We start from the raw sequence: 19888 nt of genomic DNA on the forward strand, positions 1-19888 counted from the left end.
TCTCTCTCTTTCTCTCTCTCTCTCTCTCTCTCTCTCTCTCTCTCTCTCTCTCTCTCTCCTTGTCTCCCCCAAAACACACACACGCAACAACACACAGTCAATGCATGTGTACTCATGGAACAAAAGAGTCGAGTACACTGAGAAACGGTTTGTAAATGCCAACAAATAATTATTTTTTAGATACAATGCGAAGAAAATACAATGATTTGGTAAAAATTCACACATAGCAACGGTAATTATAAATACTATCACATCAGACTCTTATTTTCGAATAAAATCGTCACGATAATTTGGCTATTCAGCTGACATTGATAGACCACATCATTATTATTTTATGAAGAACAAAATATATTCCATTGTTTCCCTTTGGAAACCAAGAACATACACGCAATTTAGCTTAACAAAAGAAACCGAGTGGGAGCTTGAAGGATTTTAAAAGGTAATAAAAGGCAAAATATTAACTGTAGATGTGGGTGAGTTTTGCTTAAAGCTAAATGGTTCAGCGTGAGTGAACCTCAAATAAACAAGGAACTCTCCCAGTCATTGGGAACAAAGCAGCGCCCGTTAAACAATACTGTACTGCCCTCTAGCGGCCTAGAAAGCTATGCAAATACAGGTACTGTACTGTTTTTTAAAAAAGATAGTTCAGTCGGTCTACTGGAATACACTACTGTATTGAGTTTTGATTGGCATTTTCAGAGATATATAAATTAAACAATCTTAATTATTTTTTGTTGTACTTTGCAGTATTCTTGAATTACAGTGCTTCCCAGTAAGAGGTGTTTCTCATATTTCTGTTACGTCACCTATACGGGCGGCTCCCGAAAATAGGCAGCACGGTGATCTACTGGTTAGCACGTTCACCTCACAGTGCAGAGGTGCGGGGTTCGATTCTAGGCGCCGTACATGTGGAGTTTGCATGTACTCCTCGTGCTTGGTGGGGTTCTTCCTGATACTTTGGTGAATAGGAACACTACTACATTGCCCCAAGGTGCGATTGTGAGAGCAAATGGGTGTTTGTCTATGTGTGCCTTGTGATTGGCTGGCTAGCAGTTCAAGGTGTACCCCACCTACTGCTGTTCACATCTTTAAAATATATCAAGATTTTCAGAACAACAACGACAAAAAAGTGAAACTTTGTGAAATCAGTTAGGTATAAAATCAATATCAGACTGAATATATTGCTGAAATTTGGATTTTTTTTTTTTACCAATTGTCTTGGGCATGTCGTAACTCAGAAATTCTTCTTTTGAACGATGAGATTTTGTAAACACCCGGTAACTGTGGAAATTACAGTGCATTTTGGTTTCATCTGAAAATTTTACCTGAAAGTCAAATATCACTAACCTTTCTTGAGTGATATACATTTTTTGAGGTTGATATTAAATATTGAATAAAAAGAATGTTTGCCCCAATTTTGCCATTTTGCAATGTAATTTTAGATACTTGTAAATTCTTGTAATCATTTACTTCCCTTGCTTCACGTTTCACTACTTCATTGAAAGAATACAATGACATTTTTCTTCATCTTTGGAAATTCTTAAAACTCTATTTGAAACGTCTCTAAACTGACTGGTTTGACATTTTTGGATCTGAGGAATTTAGAGTGAAAATACTGTATTTGGGCGGCCCGGTGGTCCAGTGATTAGCACGTCGACTTCACAGTGCAGAGGTAATGGGTTCATTTCCAGCTCCGGCCTCCCTGTGTGGAGTTTGCATGTTCTCCCCGGGCCTGCGTGGGTTTTCTCCGGGTGCTCCGGTTTCCTCCCACATTCTAAAAAATTGCATGGCAGGCTGATTGAACACTCTAAATTGTCCCTGGGTGTGAGCGTGGGCGTGGATGGTTGTTCGTCTCTGTGTGCCCTGCAATTGGCTGGCAACCGGTTCAGGGTGTCCCTCGCCTACTGCCCAAAGACAGCTGGGATAGGCTCCAGCACCCCCCGTGTGAGGATAAAGCGGTTCGGAAAGTGACTGAATAAATGAATGAATACTGTATTTGAAAATTCTATGCCATTTAAAATATATGTGCATGTTAACTAACTGCAATAACGGATCCTGAACGAATTTACCCATTCATAATGGATTTGTATGGCTGTACTATTTTCGTGCATCCTCACTTGACTGCATTGTGACGTTTTTATCTTTTCCACCACTTCCTGACAGAGTTTCCTTCAGCTTTTAGGAGGGAACTAATGGTGGACAAACTCTTCTCCATGAGCAGTTTATCTCTCCATGATGTGCGTGAGAAATACAGACACACATTCAAGGTTTTGTGTTCCAGCCTCCGACCTGGACATGAGACGTTTGCAAGTTTTCTCACTGAGCATATGGGGTTCTCCCACATTGCAAAAACATGTATGCATCTAAATAAAATGTAAAATTCCAGAGTCAAAAGACTTGGATTAGTCTCGAGCTTCCTTGTGAAAATGGATTGATGGAATGGCCCCATATTTATACCTCAGACACCCACTGAGGCTTCAAAAGGGAGACGAGCGCACATGATATTTAGAATTGAAGACACATAATAGATTAAAGGTCAACTGTCTTCAAACAAAAAATGTGCGACCAGAATTGCACAGTGCTAATATTTTATGATTACGATTTTGAGAAGTCGACTCTTAAAAAATATGACACTTTGCAAGAACATATTCAGCCAGTAAAAGTGTGGATTGGGTGTCGCTGAAAACAGAAAATATGATGCACTACCTTTCTAAGCCACAAGGTATCGTTATTGTACACAAATTACCATCCTGCGGTCAGCACCACGTGGTACCACAAGTATTCCGTTATCGTTTTTTGACTTTTTTTGTCGTATTTAACCTGTGCCACAACCACTTTAGAATTCCAACCCCCTCTTGAATGTAGGCTGTTTCACGCTCACGTTCACTCTCTGTTCTTGCGCACGTTCACGCAGAGGTCCATTGAGCCGATGAAAAGCCTCTTTGCCACTCCCCTTTTATGAGTACCTTCATTACTCAGGCAAGCGTCTGGTAGCAAGCAGGGGATCACTTCCATTCTTTGAAAACGTGTAAAAGATGCTACCGCCGTTCTTTTGCTGACGGTGTGTGTACACGGTGGTGATTTGGTTGATCCGACAGTGAGTGCCACAGCGGCATCACCGGTCCGTGCCTCCCCGTCACAGCCGCTCTGACTGAACACACGTTTGGTCGCAATGAGGAAAATAACGGGCAAGGCAAAGGATGAAACTTTGATCGAGCTGCAAAGCGCCGGAGACGTTCACACTGGAGGTAGGCCCATTTGTTTGTGCATCCACGTCGTTTCTTCTTTTCTCTTTGGACTTCATTGATTTTTTTTTTTTTTTTTGTCCAGACAGTATGCCCACCCCGTATGAAAGCAATCACTCACTAAATAAGTCAACCGTCGATAAATATAAATGAGCCGACTTTATAACGTGATCGTTTTAAGAAAACGGTAGCTTAATGAACAACCACTCATGTTGTTTTAAACTTCCAAATATTCATTTCTATGCAAACGTGTTAACAGAGTCGTCCTCGTGTACTTTGTGCTTTCTCTGAGCTGAGGCTATTATTGATGATATGCAAATACTCGGAAAATAAACTGGAGTAGAATTTACACTGGTTCTCTGTTACTATTTTTATTGTTGGTTCAGTGTGTGTCATTTCAAAACAAACTCACCCCGGAAGGTGTTTCCATAACTAAAACACAGATTTAGGTTGGCCGTTAGATAATCTAAAGTACTTCAAATTTAAGAAAATGGTTATATTTTCTCTCCATATTTCACGGGATTTCTTCTTCAGTGACGGTCAGTCAGTGTGTTTTTACCAAACTCCAAACCACTTTGAGTGTGGTTTTAAACAATCTCCACCAGAGTCCATTAGGGACATTTACTTTACCCAATGATATGCTTTCAGATGTTGGCTTGACGAAAATGAATTGTTTTACCATTATTTCTCCCTGATGGTCCGTGGAGAATGACGAGCTTGCACTTCGCAAAGTTCTAGGCATTAACAGAGGATTGTGCTGTTTCAGAGTCATCATTATGTCTCTGCTAAATTAGGATTCCCTTCTAAGCATTCACAAATAATAACACATATTTACCCGAGAGTTCCCAATGAGCTGATATGACCACAGAAGAGCAGTATTGTGTATTAGAGAATAATTGTTCACAACTTTTAAAAAGTTTTTTTTTAAATAAACCCAAGGTTTCATCATAATTTCTTGAAGATAACACACACGTCAATATTAGAGCTCCCTTTAAAATCTGATTTTCAGATGTACCCATTTATTATGTTTCCTCCAATTTGCTGGTATACATGCTCAAAAAGTGAAGTATTATCTACATAAATAATTTGCTCGTTGGGATTTCTCATTTCCAGACAAGATATGTGCCGGGATGTCACAAAGACGACCCGGCATTGCAAAGGGCAACAAAGGCTTGCTTTGGAAAGTACGTTACGTCCTCTAGGGAACCAACTTCTGTATAGAACATGACATCGGCTAAATACAATTTTGTTTCTATTTACGGCAGTTGACTTGCTCGACCTGACGTTTGGTGAGCAGCAAAAATTATGTTTGTGTGATGCAGAAGTCAGGGAGTCTGATACTGCAGTCAAACCAAACGCGAGTTGAACGTTCGTGTTGCATATAAAGTCCAATGCAGTTTGTGCAGATAGCTGGGAATAGGTGGATGCGTTTTCCATGAGGGGTTCGGGGTGGGGGGGGGGGGGGGATGAAAATGTGAACTTTTCACTGTGTTGCGTTGCCGAAAGTCAATCGGCGTTGAGAATATACTTACCGTCTTACACATACACTCACATGAACAAATGCACGCATACACGCACGCACGCACGCACGCACACACACACACACACACATGCAACGCAGTGAAATAAACAATCGCGGACAATATCATTGCGGTCTGTGAGCACCAAGAGTTATGTAACATAACCTGCTTCTAATACTGGCCGGGACCGAGCCACAAAGGTGCAGGCTTGGAGAATTGGGAGCGAGGAGTTTGGCCTATCTGGTGAGTGTATTGACTTGTTTACAGCTGTTGAACTGTGAACCAAGATAGTATTTAGCAGCCAAAGGAGCACAATAACCAGTCACCAGATTGACTAGACATGTTCAATTGATTTAAATTTTTTTTTTTTTTTTTTTTACTGTCAGAGTAGATGGTGGAGCCACTCATCTTCTCCACTCGAAGCACCCACACCTCTAGTTTCATGCTCTCATGTTTTGAGTCTTATTTTGTTGTGTATGTTATTATCTTTTGTGATTATCATGTACTGAGCATGCTTCTCGAGATGATGCGAGGCTTGGTGGATAAACAATGAACTAAATCATGAAGTTGGGCAAAAACCTGTTTGGAACATCATAATTGGTCCTAAGTTTCATGGGAGAATTATGCCAAAACCACCACAAATAACATCGTACAGTCGACCCCCACATACTCGTTTGACACAAGTGGATTCACAGAATATATTTGGAGATTTTTTTCTTTCAATATTTTATATTTTATTTATTTAAAAAAAACATAATCCTCCCCTCCATTTTCCTTCTTTCCATATTTTTTGTGGAAATCATATTGAAAGTTTATTGGCTTTTACATTTTTTTTAATTTATTTTTATTTTTTTGGTTTTAATAATTATATGTTTTTATTTAAAAAAACAACAACAACAATCCCAATCCCTTTCAATCAATGTCAATTATATGCAGCTTTTCACTATTCATGAGCTGGCCCGGTCCCTATCCCCTCTGAGTAGTGTTGGTTGACATTAAGTATCATATGGAATGAAAGCACAACTCTTTTACAACCCCAAGCGATCGCAAAACAGCTTTAAGTATAGCAGGGGTGGCCAAACGTTTTTGACCGAAGATTGACTTTTGAAGCAACCAATCCCCCCCACCCACATTTCCTCCTCCCACCCCTCGCGGTCGACTTGTGACCAGTCCGTAATATCCCGGTTGATCGCGATCGACGTATTGGGCACCCATGATCTATATTACATGCTATGTGACAAATTTTCATTTCATTCCTCTCAGCCCATGTATAAAACTCCCCTTCAAATTTTTGAGTTTTCTTTTTTTGCAACAAAAAAATGTGTGTTATTGTCGAGAAATTACGGTAGCTCCTCTTTTAAAATGATCCATGTCTTAATTATATCAACCAAAATCAAAATCAAATCCCCATTAGTGCTACTTCATCTTGTTGGAAATATTGGTCTCATCGTCACTACAAATAGACCGATGCATTGTAGATTGTTTAAACATACCAAAGAAAATGAATACCATCCACAATACTGTACTGTCAAATGAATTATATATGTTATGTTAAATAAAATATGTTATATTAAGTTCAGCATTTCGTTTGTCTCAAAGCAGAGAGAGTGGAACACTTGAAGGAATTTGAGTGCTTTTTTTTTTTTGGTCTTCCAAACCAAGCCCATTATAATCTCGTGATCTTGTTCAATACTGAAGTGTTATTTTTAGTCCTTATGTTTTGACTTCATAATTGGATTTGTTTCATATTGTTAACTACTGTATCATTACTAGCACTGGGAACAAATAACAGTCTGGCACATGCTAAATTTGCTGCTTGAACTGCAATAAAAGAGACCTGAACTTGTTCCCAACACTAAATTGCATTTATCGATGAGTGCCGAATAAAGAGTTGTCAGTTTACTTTGGGTCTGTTGTGGGTTGATAGACTGCATTTGTTGCGCAGTGGCTTTGTTGAGGCGCTTATCAGAGCGGGCCTTCAGCCGCATGTGAAAAGGGAGGAAGACGTCTGTCTTCGCTTTCCTCTGGCTCTGTTTTGACAATTGTACCTTGTTCACAGCTGCCCAAACATGGATTTATAGACTTGACTGACAGACTAATGTCGTACAGTAATACCTTAAATGTTGAACACAATCCATCTGGTGATGCTAACTTGGAATCTGCTAAAAGAGATCCTGACTGGAACCAACTTGTTGCTGAGGAAATAATGCAGATTTACTTCATCTCTACGATAAAACCTCTATTTGCTACTTACACAATGTTTTATTGTTTTTGGTCATGTTGTCATGTGTTCTTTTTTCCCCCACACTGGTACCATTCTGTGTGGTTTGTGATCTCTGGGTTTTTGTGTGAGGCCAATTTAGTCGAAATGTGAATTGTTTTCCTGAATGGATGTTCGACAATTTGCACTCTACAAGCAGTGCCGACCATGGAGTCTGATCATCAGCAAATTTACATACGATTGCAAAATAAATCGAATAGCATTGTTTTTAACCAGTGTGTTGAATTCAGAAGATAACATACAGCCATCCATTATTTGAAGCATTTATCCTCACAATTTAAAACGTGAAAGAAAAAAAAATCTGATTTTGTACATATTAGTTGAGAACATACACCCTGTCATGACACAAAAATGTTGATATATGGTTCAGTGGGTTACATGTGAATATGTCACTGTGTTCATTTTAAGAGTGAACTCCTTTTAATGTAATTACAGTGAAGGTAAATAGTTTTTTTTTTTTTTTCCCGGATTGCACGGTGCCCCCTGAAGGCGGCGGTGGCCCTCCTTTTAATGTAATTACAGTGAAGGTGAATAGTTTTGTTTTTTTTTTCCGGATTGCACGGTGCCCCCTGAAGGCGGCGGTGGCACCCGTAGCATTTGCTTGTATTACTTTCTGGGCGAGCCGACACTGTCTGTCGGCCTAAACAGCCTCCTCAATGAAAACCCAGCCTCTCTTTGGAATTGCTGTCCTTTAATCATGATACGTGAACTCGTCTTAGCTTCATTTTTCAATGCTTCATAGCTATTATTGATTTTTTTTAGCATGTGTGCTTGCTTCAAAGCTGATCTCACTCCCCTATCTGTATCCAGATGAAGTCATCGCCCAGTTGGAGTAGAAACAGAGCCAAAGAGTTGCCATGGCAACTGACCCTGTAATTGTATTACCCCCGTGATGGAGGCATGATACTAAATCATACATAAAAAGCCATCTCTTTATTCTCAGTCCCGCATTCTGCAGAGTATTGTTTTGTGTTTCGATCAAAATATTTCATTTTAGAAATAACCCGCTCGTAACTAGTGCTGGGCGATATGGGAAAACTCTTCCATCAGACTGAAGGCCATTTTATATTACAGTAATGATATACCACATTATATTTTCAAATACACACTATTGCTTTGTTCAAATTGCAGGTCGTGATGCCCTATTCAGATTTTTTTGTTGAATCCAATCTTTTTATATACTCGTTCATTGCAAAAACAAATGCGACTTTGAGTGTGAACCCAACGTGTCTGTGAATTGACACGCATGCGTACAAAGCATGATGTCGAGTGATGCGCACCAAAAAAAATGATGTTACGTTGCACAATGTTTAGGGAAGTGAATTAGGTGCTGCATGTACGGCTCATTTTACCATCTCATATCGGCAAAGTGGCAATGCCGGAGGGGATAGAAATATTTGGGATATTGAAGACTTTGCTTCTCGATCTCATTTAACGTAGATGTCTACAAATGATGATGACATACCGTCATTGCCATGCATAATAAACAGTGGTGTAGTGAGGATTTTTTTAAGTGGGTGTACGCGATTCTGGGATGTTGTATATATACATACAGAACATCAATCATAGGCTACAACACCAGTTGAACTAACGTAAAAATTTAATGTTTTACTTCTCCAAAATAATCACAGGCCAACGTTATTAAGCATAACTCGCATTATAACAATGATCAACAAACATTTCAATAAAAATTGAATGTGGCGTCGGGAGAAGTGGGTGGACGGCGTACGCCCGCGTACCACGCCCACTACACCCCTGATAATAAATGAACTGTCTACGTGGATGAATAACTACTATCACCGCAAATGTCTACTTTATGTTTCGTGTTTTAAGTGGGATTACATTACCGTATTTTCCAGATTAAAAGGCGCACCTAAAAGACTTCCATTTTCATAAAAGCTCACAGCGTGCCTTAAAATCCGATGCGTCTTGTGTATGGTTATTACGGTAATATGCAGACCCCAAAATGGCTCCTTGCTAGAGACAAGCTTACAAAGCAGAGTTCAAACTTACGGCAATCGGGTTATGCAATTGAACACGGAAATAGAGCAGCGGTAAGAGAGTTCAATGTTAACGAGTCACTGTTAGAACTTGCTGTTGGTTAAGTGAACTGTGTCGCTGCTTTATTAAATAAGTTTTACTGACATTTGATCGTTCTGTAGCAACGCCACTCAACAGCTAAGATATCTTAGTTGTTGTCGTTTGTTCAAAGCTTCTTTGATCTGTGACGTGGGTTGCGTCGTGCGTACGTGCTCGCGCTCATGCGCGCACAGCAGAGAGCAGCGGACTATGGACAGCTGAGGCGCGCTCTCACTCGAGTGGCATTGCTACAGTTCTGTTTGTATTTCCTTGCACGTAGCTCCATCTAGTGGATGCATTGGAGATTGCGTCTTACAGTGTGGTGCGTCCAATATATGAAAAAAATTACAGACTAGGCCATTCATTGAAGGTGCACCTCATAATCCAGTGCGCCTTTTAGTGTGGAAAATACGACCATGGGGTGCATTTAAAAACTCTTACATTTTCTCCGAAATGGACAAGGACCGAATTTCAAAATCTGTGCTTGTTGCTGTCTGACTTCGATGAGCGCTCCGCGTGACTGTCTGATGATATGTGGACATGCTGCTTATATAGAGGTCTTTGATGTTCTTATTCCACGCAGTTTGCTGCAGATGACAAATGACGGAAGAAACGGTAGCAAAAAAGTGACACGATAGAATATTTATCGTACTCGTGATACACTGGGGTACACTGTGTATGTACATATCGGCCCTAACTCTGGTGTATACCTCTAAGCCTGCAAATAATACTAAATGGATAACTCGGTTACCTTTGTGGAAAAGCAGCATGATTGGGTGAAGACTTCCTAATCAGATTTTAATGTAACCTAATCTGCATCTGCCAGCGTTCCTTGGAAACAGCTGTAGACCTCACACACATCACGTCTTCAACCACGATCGACATGCTATTTCAACACTTGTAGGTTGTGTCTCGCAAAGATAAGACTGCGTCCTCTCTTAAGTCGAACATGACTTCTTGGGGATTCATGCACTTGTCAATGAAGCCTCTGAGATCATACTTGATTCTGATGAAAATGTTTTGTGGGTACTTTGGTTGCAATTTCTGCTTTCCCCTCTTGTTATTTAGCTGTACATTGAAAATGGTGTGTTTGAGTTAACTTTCTGAATTGAGGCTTCATTGAAATGGTTCCATGAAAACTCATGTTTTCGTGGAACAGCTATTTTTCTTTGAAAAAGCTTTGTACTTTTGTTTTTCACTTTTCACATTTTTCACGTTTGGATCATTCATTGCTCAATCACACATACTTAAGACAGATTCATTTAAACAGCCGTACAAATCTTACTAATGTCGCATGTGCTACAACGCAAGACGTGAATTTCTTGCAAATCTGGCATTACCTCTGACTTAGAGGAAGTTAAATCTGTTCCAAATCAGTATTACTTCCCCTGTTTTTCTGTTACAAAATACCAAGCTGGGGTTATTCAAGTGTGAGGCATAACAACTCCTGTCTAAATTTAAAAAATGAAATGCAGCAGTTGAAAAGGAGCTACACATGAGCTGTTATTGGTGCCGACACTGTATAAATGACAGACTCCCACGCAGCCTGCCAAAAACAAAGCAAAGTTTTAATTCAGCTCGATAGAAAAAACAAAAGTCACACAAAAACTGAGAACCATCATTTTGTAACATGTTGTGAGTTGCAAGTTGTTATGACAGTTACAAATATTAAAATGTAACTTCAAAACTTGCCTGTAAATTAAATGAATTTACAGCAATTAGAAGTGGAACAGCAGGACGGCCCGGTGATCGACCTCACAGTGCAGAGGTGCAGGGTTTGATTCCAGCTCCGGCCTTCCTGTGTGGAGTTTGCATGTTTCCCCGTGCCTGCGTGGGTTTTCTCCGGGTACTGCAGTTTCTTCCCACATATTAAAAACATGCCTGCCACGTGATTGGAATACTTTGTCTATCGGTATGAGTGTGAGCGCAGGTGGTTGTTAGTCTATGTGTGCCCTGCGATGGGCTGGCAACCAGTTCCGGGTGTCCCCCACCTACTGCCCGAAGACAGCTGGGATAGGCTCCAGCACGCCCCGCGACCCTTGTGAGGATAAGCGGATCAGAAAATGGATGGATGGATGGAAGTGGACCAACATCATGGAATGGATTGTGTTCTACTCAGGAGATTGAGTCTTGGTCTGTCTCCTTTTCAGGTTGAATTATGTAGGTTTTTTTACTACAGTCCTGATCTAATTCCTGTAGGCGATAAAACAATTCAACTGTTTTTCTTCTTTTAATTATCCAAGCATACCTGAGGCACTATTACAAGTGAGAACCTGGTCAGATGTCCACCAGCAGTTAAAACGTTTTACTTTTTACTGACAGCATAAGACGAGTTTCTAATGCTTATATCTGCTCTCTTAAGATGGTCCTGCCGTGCTGACCGCATTCAGGATCAACTTGCACACAGGTACGGGCAGATCTGAGGCTTGATGTGATGCCTGTCTGTCCGTCCTTTCATTACTTTCCTCCTCTTGTCTCATTTCATATACTTGTTCCCATGACACCAAGCTGTGCTCATTAGGTTAGCTTAACTCTGCTTCGGTTTGGCTGTTATTTCTGCACTGGTCTGTGTGCTAATGACACCCAGAAGTGTCTTTGCCTGTTTGCTGTTTCAGCCTCCATGTTGGCCCTGAACTGCAGGTTGAACAGTGTGCTGTATTCATGGCTCAAGTGGCTCATCTGCACTGACGCATGTACACGTGTCAAAGTCGGGCATGCTAACATGAGTAATGAGGCCATACAAGTTTTTCATCCATCAGATAATTTGTTTGTGATTACGCTAACGAATGTGGTCATGCTACTTTGAATGTTCTTTCTTCCAGTCACAGCATTTGTTGACAAGCTGACCATGGTAAACTCATTTATTCTACACTGAAAACAACGGGAATGTATTCAAATATACCCTTATAACACCATTCTCTAATTATACCCTGCTGTCTCATAGGGAGCAATGGCTATCATTTAAATTGTGCAACAAAAGTGCAAACACTGCACTAACACCGTTTTCAGTGTCATTCACACTAATTCTGGTGATGTCTTTTGGGTGGACCTTCTATTAGAAAACTGAAGTAGAAGATGCTTGGTCACTGTGGTAATGGTGCTTTGTAAATTGGATTATAAAATCAAGATGCAATTTAAAATGAAATTAGCACTTATTGTTCTTGTAATCCTGACTGGCTTTTTAAAACCGCAGCTACTACAATTACATGTAAATATGAATTATTCAGCGTACAAGAGATGTAAAAGTCACATACAGCTATGTATATAGATGCTCACCCCAGTGTTCATTTCCCCTGCAGAAAACCAATAGTCTTGTTATGTAGGCAGCAAGATTTTGAAGCTGTAATTAATATTCGTTTCCATGCTTTGCTAGAACAGAAACCTCTGAAGCAGTGGGGTTTTGCTTTCCCAGTGGTGCAGAATCTAGAACAAGTATTGGATTTCCTGGCCAGAGGCAACCAGCTCTCAAATGAAATTTTAATTAGGTTATGTTTTTTTTTGTTCTCATTGTTCAGGTAAAATGCTTGAAAGAGACAATGCACAATCTTTCTTTTTTTGCCACCATGCATGATTACTAAATGCCTGTGGGCACGTGAGTTATTGGCCTGTACATCTTCTCTCAGAAGCATCACTTGAGACATGCTGTCTCAGGCCTGTGGTCAGATATTGCTGATTCTGATGAGCAGCGTTTCTCGACCCTTTAAACAAAGCGCTCTGATGTACATTTTAGCAACAGTGGTGAATTAGTATAAATAACTATTACTTGCTGAGATAATAATAATAGTAATAAAAAATGACCTTCAGTTCAGTTGGTTGGTTTGGTTTTCATGATGTGAAACTGTCTCTTTCTTTCCTAGTATGTGTGATGTGTGATAGGAGTCTTAGAATGTTATTTGATGTCATCACAGGAGTACCTTGAAGACATTACACTACTTGTAATGCAGTGTTATGCTGCTTTGCCTTGAAAATAAGACATGGGGTCCTCAGTTCTCCAAGAGTTTACATTTGAACACCATCCAGAAGAAACCTAAGGCTTGCTGGACTTTTTTTTTTTTTTAACAGTAGCAAGGTGGTTAGTAGCAGCAATGTTTTTGTATTCAAGTATCCTACTGAACATTCTATCAAATTGTCAAATATTCAGATAAACAATATTTGTGCTTGATTAAAGACCAATTATGAATGCATGAAAAAAAGTAAAACAATTTACTCAATAACAAACATGCAATTGTGTGTGTGTGTGTGTGTGTGTGTTTTTAAATAAGCTCCAGTTTTTAGTTCTCAAATGCGTAGCAGCAAGCTATTTTCTTGTCTAGATATATTTCCAAAATGCTAATTTTAACTCTCAAATTGAATTTCAAACTGGCTTCTGTCGAGCCTTGCATTGTATGCAGCAAAAATAATAAATGCATATAATTTACTAGGCTCTATACAATTAGCAGTTGAGACTGAGCTAAATTAATTATCAGCAGTCAAGATAAATTCTGAATAATATAAAATGAGAATACTCTACATCAGGAATGCCCAACTGTTTTTTGACCCGTTACTGCATGTGCACGGAGACACATATCCACGCGTGCACACATACAGAGACCCGGACATGAACAAAACAGAAAAATAAAATAGATACAAGACAATACTGAATTTAAAAAAAAAAAGAAATCACCGCCTATCGCAGTGGAGGCAGGGATGCACTTTTGTTGCGTATAAAGTGCAGAAACATCACCATCGTAGCTCGAGGTGCTGTTTTAAAATGCAACGGGTCTGATCGCTTGCCTCAATTGCAGACTGCCGACCGCGAACAATTTTGTGTGATGCAGGTCATGAGCCACCATAGGTTAAAGATGACCTATTTTTTTATTTTAGTTTTTAAAATACTTTTTGTGGACCTGAAACTGATAGGATGCTTAGGGTACAGTGTACACCAGGGGTGTCAAACTCATTTTTGTCGCGGGCCACATTGTAGTTACGGTGTCCTTTGGAAGGCCGTTATGAATTTTGGGAAACCATCTCAATGTTTAATCACCTCCACATATTACATACACAGCGCACAACAAATTGATGGATAACTAGTTTTAAAATCAGAATTCAAGAATAATGACTATTATTGTGGATTACAAATGACAATTTGAAATTTTGGTTCAGACTTTTAACAAGCATCATGGAACTTACCATGCTTAATTTGCTTTCGTGGGCCACATAAAATGATGTGGCGGGCCAAATCTGGCCCTCGGGCCTTGACTTTGACACCTGTGGTGTACACAAACACAGAAATATATAAAATTAATAGCACACAATTCCATTTTCCCCTCCAACCCCTGCGGACGACTTGGGACCAGTACTTGGGACTAACGGTTGACAACGATCAAACTGGTGAGGCACTGCTGCCCTATATTTAGATGCAAATGTGTACAAAAACATAAAGAATAGGCTGCAGCATTTTATGATACAGCTGTATGTACCTGAGTACGCGTAAAATAAATAATACAACATGAAATGCTGTTTATGAGCTGTTTAGAGCAGTTTCGTTTCCCTCAGGAAGCAGGGAGCTGCAGTCCGTCACACATTTGGGGTTAACGAGTCTGTCACTGAATCAACTATCGATTGATTTTTTTTTTTTGGTGTCCTGCATTGGGTGTGAGTTAATTGTCCATCAAAGATGATAGATTTATTTCCATTTTCCTTTCCTCCACCACCTGCAATCTATCGATGGAACACCCCAGGGCACAACTGGCCTTCCTTACCAGCCTGCTCAGTTTCTTCTGGCAGCAGCTGAAATGCTGCAGCCCCAACAGCCTGAAAAATGACTGATACGGCTATTGAGTCATAGAATGTTGGAGGGCCCTCTGAGAATGTAGAGTCTGTTGTGGCCTCTTATCTGCACACGTGAGTGTTTATGGGCCAGTCTCGTTTACTCTTAAGTAACTTGTAGGAGGCCACTCTCTTCATGATCTTTCACTGGATGTTCACCCACATCGGGATAATTTTTCTGCCCCCGTGGGGGAAGGTGGTTCCATTGACACCAGTTCGCAAAGTTCAGAGTCAGTACTCCTCATTCCCTGTGTCAACATCATCCTTGATGAGGCTGATGATGGCATGTGAGAACTTCTGTAGGTGACAGTGTTCGGAGGTGTACATTAACTTAGGCCTTGATTATCTCAGAGCTCACACCACCTGGACCTGCTGCCTTCTTTTCTTTAAATGTAAGTTCAGCTTTTCTCAAATAGGAGCTATCGTGAACCTGAATTAATATACAGTATCAGCCATCTCGTTACCTCTGCATCCCGCATCCTAGACGCATACTTTTCCCGCGGGACGCACAGTTCCAAATAATGTGCGTTTTTGGGACGCAAGGAAATTTCTCAGTCAAAACAAAAAAAAAACTACGGAAATTATTTTTTTCCAGCAACGATCGCAGTTTGACCATCACCACCATTGTTGTTTTGATCTCGCGTTAAGTAATCTCGCGTGATGAGATTTCCGTTCTCGCGAGACAAGATTGGCGAGATCGGCCTTCACCTGGCGGGAAGCAGACGATTGCCAAGTTGTGTAACGTTAAAACAAGTGTTGCCAAAGTTTATTGCGGAGATATCACAGAGGAAGCAGCTAAAGTTGTATAGTTTTTTTGCCATAATAAGTTGACTTTGAGAAAGCCTTGCATCATTGGAAGCAGAGTAAAGAGAGGAGAATTTATGAACTCAAAGACTGAACCATGGGATGAAATAAGAAGCTATTTCTCAGCAAATCTTGTATGCCTGAATTATTAAACAATTTGCAGCATTTGTTTGTAAGAAATAAACCTATTATCAATGTATATTGTTGTCGTTTGTGTTATTAACATGTGCAATTGAATAAGTAGACCATTTCAGAATTCGAAATTTGGGACTCTCTAAAGGCATAATGGGACTCATACTTTTGATCAGCGAATCCCTGCAGTATGCTGTGTCGGTAGGCTGTGTCGGTAGGCCTGTCACACAAATGCATTTTTCAGGAAAATATTTTCTCCCAGAAATTAACATGATGAACTACAGTATTTATATATCTTATTTTTTTAATGTCACTGTATGAGTGATGACCCTTTAGAGCAAAAATGATTAAAGCACACTCTGAGCAGAATTGAACATTTGAAATATTGAACAATAAAATATATTAGGTAAAAAGTATACATGAAAATGACTCAGGCTCCGTTAAAAAAAAAAAAATTGCTCTTCAACAAATATGAAAACATTTGCAACCGCATACTATCTTAAGTGATGCGTTTAATCTCCTTCAGAATGCCTTCTTTCACCTGGCTGTTGAAGACTCGAATGGCTGTTTGGGAAATTCACATTTGCCCAGTCTGTAAAAAAACATAAGCCCGAAGACTTTTGTGGCTTATGGTGACAGGAGCTTATAAAATTGGAACAAAATAAATTCCAGTTTACGGGGGAAACAGATACCTTCTGTGGTGAGATATGAAACAGATTTTCTTAACATAATTGAATCTGTTTGCAGTACGTCATCATTTAATATGATTACAGTATCATAATTTATATTGTGCCTTGCATGAAACATAAGGACACATAATTTTTATGTTTAATAGGGTCTGTATCGTAATGATTAGTTGAACTGTCAAGTTGTCTAGCAGCTACGTTCTTGGTTAATTAAGCTAATAAAGAAGTAGAATATTGCAAACAAAATTAATTGATCTAATGAGGAAGAAATAGAAATCTAATGAAAATTGTCAAAGTGTAGCACAAAACAAAAATTCATACATTTGTTTTTGAACATCTGGCCCCCTTAGTAGACTAGCGCCCGTATGGTTGGTCCAAAAGCGGGCGCAACTTCATTTTTGTGCCAACGCAAATCTAGTCTAGTGTGCTTGGGCACATGTTACGCCCATTTGGGCGTTTCGGCACACAGAGTTACATGCTCCTGAGTCATCGTACAATTTGGTGACAGAAAGTAGTCTGCGCTCAGCGTATAACCGAGTGATTTGTCCTTTTCATGCCAGGGTAATGGACTAATACAGTGTGAATTCAGTAGATGTGTGATGCCTCGCTTGGGATTTCTGCCTCGCCCGCAGCGCATCTGCAAATTTGCTCACAAAAAATTGACTCAATTTTAGACTTCTCAAAAGAAGGTTTATTTTGCAGCACAGGTGGTCTAACATGATTTTGGTGTATTTAATTGAGGCGCAGGATGACAGATTTGGCTCTCCGCGGATGTGTGCAGTTCACGTCACCAAATTCATTTCATAAATATGACACCAACCTAGTACATTCCTTCATAATTATTCTAGAAATCAATTCATTGAAGGAATTATCATCATTATCATCTTAAAAATATTTTCACACAAGATAAAAAAAAAAATCTCATTTTGTTACTTGAAAAATAATATTATTTCCTGATTGACAGATCAATGATTCTATTTGTGCTTCTGTGACGTCAAGCTCCGAGTGCCCTGATTGTAACGCAAAATGAAGGATGCCAACAATTGGCCAAGACTCGTCATCCCACTACGGCGCACAGCGGTACAACTGCGTTCCGACCAAAAAAGAAAGAAAGAAAACTCTCACCCATGCTCACACCTCGACTGCGCTTTGCGCTAGACGTGCGCTGAGCTAAAATATATGGCCCTTAGTCTGAAGACCAACGTTGTCATTGCTCACTGAAACTAAGTAAGATGTTTTTATGTTCAGCTAACCATTTTGAAGTAATGCGTGATTTTGACAAGCTTTTCACTGTTCCCTCCACCTGAAGATTTCAGTACTGTATTGTCTAAGATACAATTAGGTAACTTGGCCTTGATTAAGTTGCATTTTCATTTCTATGAACTGTTCATAAACATGAATATTTACATTCGGAATTGACTCTACTCTTCTCTATAGTTAGCCCCTCTGTGGAGGTAGCTATGACACACTGCTGGGCCTTTGCTCCTATTTGCTCAACCCAGATAACTGTCTGTGTACATGTCACATGAGCTCTAAAAAGGAAAGGAAAAAAAATAACGCAACCAAAAATTCAACTTCAGCTGCGGAGCTGGCACTTCTTCCCACGATGTAAGTGGCGTGCTGTTGTTTGTCCTCCGGGATTCTTCTGCTCTTTATCGATGACACATTTATATCCCTCTATCGTAAGTGTCCTCATCGAGCTTACACATGAAGACCCTTTTCTATTGGCCTCCCAATGCTGTCTGGCATCTTGATGTCCAATCAGACACGGCTGCCTGAAGAAAGCAGAGGACTGTCCTTTGTGGGCTGAATTCACGTGGGTCTGTCTGGCACTGCAGAGATGCATACGCTAAGCCCCTCCCCCTCGCTTTCTTCATGCACGTTCCAACCTCCCCCACAGGAAGTGCTACGTTCCCACCATTCGAGAATAAAAGCGAGGCAGCAGCAAGCAGTGTCTGCCACGCTGCCCTGCTGGAATGCAATGTGTCATTGTAGTACAGACAGACAGGAGCACGTGAGTTGCACTGATTTCATCTCTATCACATCTTCTGTTCATGAAAATGACCAAGCGGCACTCTAACTCCTTATTACCAGAATAAAAACAAAAATTTCCTTATTTGGTTGGCAGAGAGGCACGTGCAGCCATATTAACCAGGCAGTCATTCCGAAAGCAGATTTCACCTCAGTTGAGAGCAGCTGTTGCTTTAAATAGAGTCGCAGTCACAGAGCGCATACCTCCAAGTCTAAGTATATGCAATTAAAATTGAATCAAATATAAGATTGATCTGTTTAGGTTTTGAACCCATTTTCCCCTTTTAAGCAATACTTACAGTGAACCCCTGCTTGTCATGTACAATAAGACATGTGAAACATGCAGGACAGCAGCCCTGGAGGACCAAAGCCAGGCATGCCCGAATAAAAACAACTCAAATCAAACTCACGGCACCATGAGGATGACCGTAGTAGTTTGTGATTGCCGCTTTTAAACTCATCGGCATGCGGAAATGCTCCTGCAAGGTGAAATAAAGCCCCCTGGTGCTCAATTCTGTTTTTCACCAATGAATATGATATAATATCGATGTTTGTCCGTCTGCATTTCTGGGATGGACACATTACGGCCGTTGGGCAGTCAGTGAGCGTATACGGGCCAGGTGTGCCCCCCCTGCACGTCAGCACGAGTCAACCGGGTTGGAGCGGCTGAAATGACTCAAAACGTGCTATATGACGTTTCACCTTCACGGGGTGTCAGACTTTCTGCAGCCTGTGGAGTGCACAAGTGCAAAGGCGCTTAAGTCATTAAGTCTTTGGGAGACTGCACACTAGGTCCACCCAGAGTGTGTACTTCCATGAAGGTGCGTGAATGGCTCACTTAAATCGATTTGTCACTTAAGCACATGGCAGAATATGCCCCGAAGTGAATAGCTTAGGCCAAACAAAAAAGATAGTGTGTTTCCGGTAACATGAAATTTCAGCATTGGGTCGGTAGGTCGGACAAAGTTTTTTTTTTTTCCCCATCAAAAATTTAAACAAAATAACCATAAAACATAAAACAAGTAGACATAAATAGGCGCCACCGCCACCTATTTAGTTTTCTCCCCACTCCGGACTCGGGGGGCCGGGGCGCGCTGCCGCCTCCGCCGCCGTCCTCCTCCGCCTTCGGTTTTTACTCGGCCCGTGGTGTTCATCAAATAGTTCACTGAATTTTTTGGATACATCAATGGATGCTATTTTCTTAACATGACAGTGCAAGCATGCGACTGTAACACAGAAAACGCGGTTTAAACTGTCGTCGGAGATCGCGGGTGCCGCCATGTTTCAATGTTGTTGACAGAC

At 40.4% G+C, this 19888-nt stretch overlaps 1 protein-coding gene across 3 annotated transcripts in view; it reads left to right on the top strand.

Annotated features, from left to right (window-relative positions):
- Positions 1 to 2849: 2849 nt before the first annotated feature.
- ano5b (anoctamin 5b) overlaps positions 2850 to 19888 on the top strand; it is a 36435-nt gene continuing 19396 nt past the window's right edge. The window contains exons 1-2 of one of the 3 annotated variants that reach the window (XM_019867452.1): positions 2850 to 3248; positions 11488 to 11532. In XM_019867452.1, the coding sequence (XP_019723011.1) occupies positions 3173 to 3248; positions 11488 to 11532 (121 nt within the window). In that variant the 5' untranslated portion in view covers positions 2850 to 3172. The remainder of the gene's footprint in view (positions 3249 to 11487; positions 11533 to 19888) is intronic. The other 2 variants (XM_019867450.1, XM_019867451.1) reach the window with 2 other exon arrangements.

The sequence above is a fragment of the Hippocampus comes genome, unplaced genomic scaffold (assembly GCF_001891065.2).
Source record: "Hippocampus comes isolate QL1 unplaced genomic scaffold, H_comes_QL1_v1.1 scaffold2, whole genome shotgun sequence".
Classification (NCBI taxonomy): domain Eukaryota; kingdom Metazoa; phylum Chordata; class Actinopteri; order Syngnathiformes; family Syngnathidae; genus Hippocampus; species Hippocampus comes.